General features: G+C 42.8%; 1 protein-coding gene across 1 annotated transcript; it reads left to right on the plus strand.

The window, feature by feature from the left end:
* Positions 1 to 469: 469 nt before the first annotated feature.
* On the plus strand, positions 470 to 6,111 carry LOC134848626 (neurofilament medium polypeptide-like). The gene is made up of 5 exons (XM_063866145.1): positions 470 to 486; positions 827 to 1,127; positions 1,169 to 1,509; positions 2,484 to 2,505; positions 5,593 to 6,111. The coding sequence occupies exons 1-5, from the start codon at positions 470 to 472 to the stop codon at positions 6,109 to 6,111; spliced, it is 1,200 nt and encodes a 399-aa protein (XP_063722215.1).
* Positions 6,112 to 7,514: the final 1,403 nt, after the last annotated feature.

Here is a 7,514-nt window from a genome sequence, read left to right on the forward strand (position 1 = left end):
ATTGTGATCCTGGCATTGTTTGTGACTTTCGGAGCGCAAAATTTCGTGAAAGGACCAGTGGTACTGCTCATCGAAGGGGTACAAAATCTATGGCTGCACGGACTCCTGACGTTTATAGCGATCACGCTCGGGAACTTGCGAGGACTAATGAACTTGACCCGCTACCCCAAACATATGCAGGAGATTGTGAAAAAGTTTGATATGGAACGATCCACTGACTCCTGGACTAAAGTAAGAGACCTGAAGCATACTCTGATACAGTACCTCCTATAGCAGAATCGCTTTGTAACCGGAGAAGACAAGACGATAGAAAAAGAAGAAGATGTGTGACGTCATGCGGGAGGCATGCCCCTATTGACTGATTTGAATCTAGCTATGAGGACCGATCCCTTAGCGTTAATCAGAGGAACCACTAAATTTGTGGCGGTGATATGTTCCGACAGTGACATTTGCGTTCCCTGACGTTAAGATGGAAGCATACAGAAGGTCAGTGTTGCACCTGAACATCTTTTTGGCAGTGGACGGTAGCGCACTCAATCGGTTGCGAACAAAACGTGCTACGCGAGTTGATGAGTGAAGACTTATTGTTCGCGAAGATAGCAGAGCTGACGGCAATAAACTTTACTGATCATTTCCGTGACCGAATGAGAGTAGAGAGAGGGCACATTGAAGTGTTTCTGAAACTCTGGAATTTGAGGCCCTTCGACAAAACGAACGGCGAAATAACCAGAATTCCTCGTTTAATGGCCTCGTACCAAAACGTGAAGGAAGACTAGGGCGATTACAAAAAACTGCCAGAAGAAATACCTGAATTCCCTTTGATCAGAAGTATGTTGCTCGGAGCAGACTACGTAGCACAAAATCATAGGTTGAGAGCCTTTGAGACTAACGAAAGGAGGATGGTAAACATCTCCGAAACGATGGACCCGTGCTTCGTGGGCAGAATTTATGCCGTGCTGCTATACATGCAGTTTGCATACGTGGATGAGTCAACGAGGAGACGAATGAACAATGCAGCCACTCCGAAACCTAGTAGATTTGAAGAGGAATGGACAAAATTGGACTTGGCGCCAATGGTCATGAGAGGCAAGGCGGACTTGCAAGAGGCGGCGCTAATCATGATGACTGTGAAACAGGAGTTGGCGGTAAGCGGGAAAATGTTGACTAGGACTGCTCTGGCGCCTTCGGCTGTGAGGAGGTCAAAATAAAGCACAGAAAAGAAGAAGAAAAGACAGCGGGCAAGCTAGTCGTGCCAAACTTTCCAGACGAGGAGCAAGGACCTTCAGGGTCAGCGGGAAATCAGAAACGAGACGATAAGGAGGGAGAAGACCGTCGACCGGAAGAACCAATGCAACAGGATCCCGATCCAGCGGGAAAATATGATAAGGCCTCGACAGGTGGATTGTTTGGCCTAGACTTCAATTTGTTGGACGACTTTGAGATCGAGACAAAAACGTTGGAAGGGACGACTGAGCCAGCGGAAGATGAAACTTCCACACTGGAACATCCGTCAGCCTGCATGAATTTGAGCCTAAATTTGCCGGACAGTAGCTCTCCTGCTAAGTTAAAAAAAAACGAAATAAAACTTTCATTGGTGTCTCCGCGGAGGAAAAAATTAGAAGGCACTGCCCGAGTACTTTTCTTGGGAACCTTGTCAGAGGAAGAGTGGGCATCTTAGCACAGGGATCATGAAAACAGAACAGGCTGTAACGTGGACAGATTTGCTTTCATGGAGGACTTTTGGACAGTAGTGCAGTGCTAGGCGACCCAATCGATGTTGAAACCAGGTCTCTACAGACCGCTGATACGAGAGATCCTCGATAAATTGGATGAGTGCGAAGGGAGATTGAGCAAATTGTTGATTGATTCGGCCACTGATGAAAGTGAAGATAATCAAGGCAAAGCAGCAAGAAGGCAACAATGAAGTCGTATACCTGTCCAGAACTCAAAAAGGAACAATGCGATATAAAATGGTGATTGACAAAATTAATGACATGAAGATGAAACTGGGCAGCAAAGTGACATAAAGGAAAATTGGAAAAACAAAGGTAGATTCTGAGATCTCAGCAAAAGCTGTCAACTCAGCCAAACGGAAGCGTGTCGAGGAAGTCATGGATATGGAGCAAGGTGACGACCGATTGCCTGAGGTATGACATGGCGCAGCCAGCAGAATACTCAAAAAACCCGTTGAATACTGACCCATTCTGGGAAAAAGCCTCAGCCGAATCACCACTGGAATGGTCGAAATGGGCAGCGATTTATGAGATGACAGTATTTGTCAAAGGCGGGATCGAAGAGAAGAAGTCTTCAAAAAAATAAACCTCCGCTCGTCGAGCCCACAGAACCGATACGCGAGGTCGAAATAAATGGAGAAACAGACGCTCAAAGGAAAAATCGGGAGGTTCGCAACCGAGAGAAGAGAGTTGGCTGGGAAAACCACGTGGTGAAAGCCCGAGAAAAGAGATTCCTATGAACTCGTTCAGATGGGATGAAGCAGACGCTAAAGTAAGAAATTACATTTTTCTTTGCCTGGGAGCCGAGGGCCAACGTCAAACTCAGCAAAAACAAACAGGCTTTGTGCTGCACGCAATGACAACAAGAGAGCTAATTACGACACTAGAAGACATATTCGTAACAACCAGAATTGTCACGTACGAAAGATACAACTTTATCCGCAGAAAACAGAAGAAAACGGAAGCCTGGAACAATTTCATGCTGATCTGGGAGGACAGAGAGGGCGAGTGGGTGCATGCTCACGGCACGCATGCACAGTGAAAAGATAGCCGAAGAGTTACTCGCGCAAACAAGAAGCCCACAAGATGCGTATGAGTGTGCAATACGCAGAGAAAAGGGGATCGAACATAGCCGCACAATGAAAACGAATCCGTTCGGAAATCAGGTAACAGCAACAAAACAGGAACCAATACACTATATCAATACACGGGTACGAAGTACCTCAAAGAGGCCGCGGAAAATTTGGAGACGCGTATATCTTCGAGGTCAACAAAACGCAAGAGGTCAGCCTCAACGACACAGAAACCAATACTCCAACACTCTAAAGCAATGCTACAAATGTGGTAACCAATTCGGACAAAACCACTTACAATCATGTCCCGCAAAGGACAAAATTTGTTCTAAAAGCGCCAAACGGGGCCATTCGCCAAATGGTGTCGCTCAGGAAATGTTAACTATCTGGCGGACCGTACCAACGAAGTCGGACAAGAAGAAACCGAATCAGAGAGTCAAGGAACAGAACTCGATCCAGTCGTCTTTGCTGATTTTACGTCAAAAAATGGTTGGGAGGAGTATCACGTCGATAGTTTTTCAGTGATGGCAATATCAGCAGCATTTGAAATAAAGCACGCAGCAAATTTGTCCGAGGAGGATTTAAATGGACACATCATTAAATTGAAGACAAAAACAGAAGACTTAATTGCAATCGCTGACTCCGGGAGCCCAATGTCGTTTTTAAACAAAGAAACCGCCCGGCGGTTACAAAAGAATGATAAATCCGTAATTTTGAAATTAATTCCACCGGAAGATGCGGCTCGGAATTTAGCATGCAACAATGGTGAAACAATTGAATCGTAGATTGATCGTAACAATTGAATCAGGAGGGTGGAAAATAAGAGCTGCTCCATTCATCATCGTAGATAACCAAAAAGCAAACATCATAGGCAGGAACATCCTCCCACAAATTGGAATAAGACTAATACAAGAAAAACCGAAACTAGGGTACGTGCTGAATACACATGAACAAGAACAATCAAACCCGGAAATCAAACAATGGGTAAAAAATAACTATCCACAACTATGCATTCCTGTTGGCAAGTCAAAACATGACGTAATGAGGACCCAATTCAATAAAGAATTTATTCCGGTACAGCAGAAAGGACGCCGTGTCTCGGTTCATCAACAAGAACGAGTAGAAAAAGAACCTAACAAATTCATGAACAAAAAAAAACATTATAAAACTGGATAAATGTTCAGATCGACAACTCATCAGTCCAATCGTGATTACCGCAAAAAAAGACCAGACGACGAAATTGGCGCTAGACTCAAAAGAGGTAAATAATTTTTTTCATAGGAATAAATATCAAATGCCTAACATCGATCTACTATTAGACAACATAGCACAGGTGATCAAATCGAACAACAATGAGCAAACTCTATTCTCAACATTAGATTTGCGCTACGCGTATTCACAAATCCCGTTGGACAAACCAACTTGGGAACAATGAGATTTCGGTTTGATTTGGTGGCAATGCTACAGGAACCTTCCATTTTCAAGCTGGATTTTACGGCCTCACGGATATGCCAGCTGAATTTCAAAAGGCCATCGAACTCACACTTACAAATTGTTCAAACACCTACGCATTTTTAGACGACATATTGATTGTGACCAAGAGGTCGATCGATATACACAAACAAAATCTACAAACGATTCTTGAGGATTAGTTGGTGAAAATCTTGCCATATCATTGGACAAATAATAGTTTGCTTGTAAACAATTTGAATGGCTAGGGTACACTATAAATAGCGAGGGCACTACATCTTTGATACGAAAAACAGAGGCAATTGGAAAGTTCTCCCCTCCAAATACATTTAAACAACTAAGCTTCATGGTTTATATACACCACCTCACCAGGTATATCCCAAATTTAGTACAAACAGCAGCAGCATTGAGGCCACTTTTAAAAAAGACACTGAAAAATAAACCAGTTAACTGAAAATCTGAACACAATACATCCTTTGGAAACAATAAAATAAAAAATTAGTCCCTGAGATAACACAAAACAAACATTTTGAACAACACCTAGAGACACGTATAGTAACTGATGCTTCTTCATCAGGATTAGGGGCGTCGCTTGAACAATTTTCACCAGAAGGTTGGGTGGCAATCGCCTATGCATCAAGATTTCTGAACTCCCTCGAGGAATTGTATTCAGTCAACGAATTCGAATTACTCGGTGTAGTGTGGGCAATTGAACACTACAAATACTATCTGTACGAGAAATATTTCACCGTCATCACAGACCATCAAGCTTTGATCAGCGCTTTAAACGCACGCGAAAAATCGAAAAACAGACAAAGTAGATTATCCAGGTGGATTGATCGACTAATCCCATTTCACTTCGATATCAAACACATAGCCGGTAACAAAATGGGGCTAATAGGATAGGTCACGCAATCCAGTTGGATTGGCAATACCCCCAAGCGAGTATGATGAGGAATTTGTTGTTGCATCCTTTAATACATTCACAAACAACTTGGAGGTGATTGACAACGTCATTCTTAATGAGTTAGCCAATCAGAATCTAGGACCGCATCAGCCTATCAAAAAGCGCGCAGAATATAAAAGGACAACAATTAACACTTCAAAACCTGACTTGAATAAACATTCTTTCAAAAAATTCCGCAAGCGGTCAATTGCAAACGCAAAAACCAGATCAGTTCTGCTCAAATCATTCTGAAAATCAGTCAGCTCTGACGCGAAACATAACCTTGAGACAACATTCACTAGTATCTTTGGAAAATTCAACAAACTTCGTCAAATTCATCCATAGACAACCGAATATGAACTGAAAACAGAATCTCAGGCAATACAAAGGCGGATTCATTCTGGACGAAGTGAAATCACTAAACCCACGTGGTCGAAAGGAGGAAAAAGTACTCAACTGGCAAGGGAAATCGGACAGGGAGGAAAGCCTCTCAGATCCTTGGTGGCACGAACGACCACCAACGAAGAAGAAAACAGCAGCCAACACCTCGGAAACTACACAAATAAATGTCAAGGACGCCAGGGAAATACGTTCCTCAAGGTCACCACCAGTCAAAATCTTCCCGCCAATCACTGAAGAAAATACACAACCAGCCAAGCAGCGCATCCCCAAAATAAAGACGACACAGGCGGTACAAACGAACAACTTTAAAGTGTTAGTGGGAACTCAAACAGACATTACTGAGGAACGGCCTGAGACACAAGAGGTGTTCATGAGTAGAATAAACTACGATATTGCAAGCCAGGAGGAAGGTGCCCCGAATGAACAACCGCCCACTATGACAAGAACACAACCCGAAGCCACACAAATGAAATCTAGCCACCATTAAATCACAGAAGAGATAGTGGCAACCGTAAACCAGACAACAATGACGGAAGCAGAGGAGGACACACCGCTGTTCCCACAAAGACTGCAGAAGGTCCTGGGGGTCAATTTCATCGCCGCAGCTACCAAAAAGGACAAGCATCTCAGACCGCTCATTAATTTTGAGAAAAAGCGGGATTGGGACGCGATAAAATCCGCCTACGGACAGTATTGGTTTGATGTCTGCAACAGACTGCATGTGCGGGAGGACTGTCTGCTGATTGACGAACGCATCGTGATCCCAACACAGTTGCGCCAAACAATACTGAAAAGCCTACACTTGACACACCCAGAGTCGCCCGCCATGCTGAATTTATGTCAAAACGTGTGGTTTCCACATATCCACTGATCAATCGTCCAGATAGCAAAAAATTGCAGGCAATGTACAGAGCAAGAAAAAAACCTTAAACCAGTAATAGGGAAAAATCATTTATTCCAAACAAATTCGCTCGTAGAACCAAATGAAGAAGTACAATTAGATTTTGCCGGGCCCCTTCCCGATGAATTAAATAAGGACGCTTACATACTCGATGCTATAGGCAAATGATCAAAGTTTCAGACAGCGAAAGTTGTTTCAAATACTACAGCGGATGTCGCCATAAAATTCATGCAAAGGTTTATTTCCAAGAACGGAGTACCCCGTCGACTAAGATGTGATCAAGCACATACATTTACGGCAAAAAAAATTCCAACTTTTTTTGTCATACATATCATATTAAGTTACTTTTTGCACCGGGAGACGATCATAGAGCCATAGGGGTGGTAGAAAGAATGATACAAACTTAAAGCGTCAACTAGGGGTTATGAGAATAGATCCAGCAAATATACCATACAAATTAGCTTCGGAAGTTGCCAAGATAGTAAAAATTTTGCGCATAACACCACATGGTGCAACAAAAATTTTACCTTTTGAAGCACACATGTGCAAAATCCAAATACTCCTCTTTCAAACTTGGCAACAACTAGTTCACCCACCAATCCTAACTGGGAAAAAGTAAAACACGCGTGTTTGGATCAAAAAAACCTCACAAAGTCACCTCTGCCAGCTGCAATCATGTACGACTTGCAACATTGGTCGGAGGACGAAGTTTCGATCAAACAACGACAACAGCTACATCCACAATCAATTGGAGCAGAGGAGACATCAAAACAAACACTAGCTACGAAACGCAAACGCAATATAGCAATAAAAATAGATAAAATAAACAATAGGTATAAAGGAATACAAAAATTCACAGACAAAAACATTAGCAAACGCTTAGATGAAGTGGCAAGAAAAAAGATCCGAATGGCAACTAAAGTAAAAGATCCCAAAATTTTCCAACAAAATATGAAACAATCGACGGGAAAACTTTAACATACACACCA

This window comes from Symsagittifera roscoffensis, chromosome 6, assembly GCF_963678635.1.
Source record: "Symsagittifera roscoffensis chromosome 6, txSymRosc1.1, whole genome shotgun sequence".
In the NCBI taxonomy this organism is placed as follows: domain Eukaryota; kingdom Metazoa; phylum Xenacoelomorpha; order Acoela; family Convolutidae; genus Symsagittifera; species Symsagittifera roscoffensis.

Bases quoted from the DNA above. Each gene is read 5' to 3' on its own strand.
- LOC134848626 (XM_063866145.1), top strand. The intron at 1,128-1,168 runs GTGAAACAGGAG...AATGTTGACTAG, and splicing joins CGGCGCTAATCATGATGACT to GACTGCTCTGGCGCCTTCGG. The intron at 1,510-2,483 runs GTCAGCCTGCAT...GAACTCGTTCAG, and splicing joins ACTTCCACACTGGAACATCC to ATGGGATGAAGCAGACGCTA.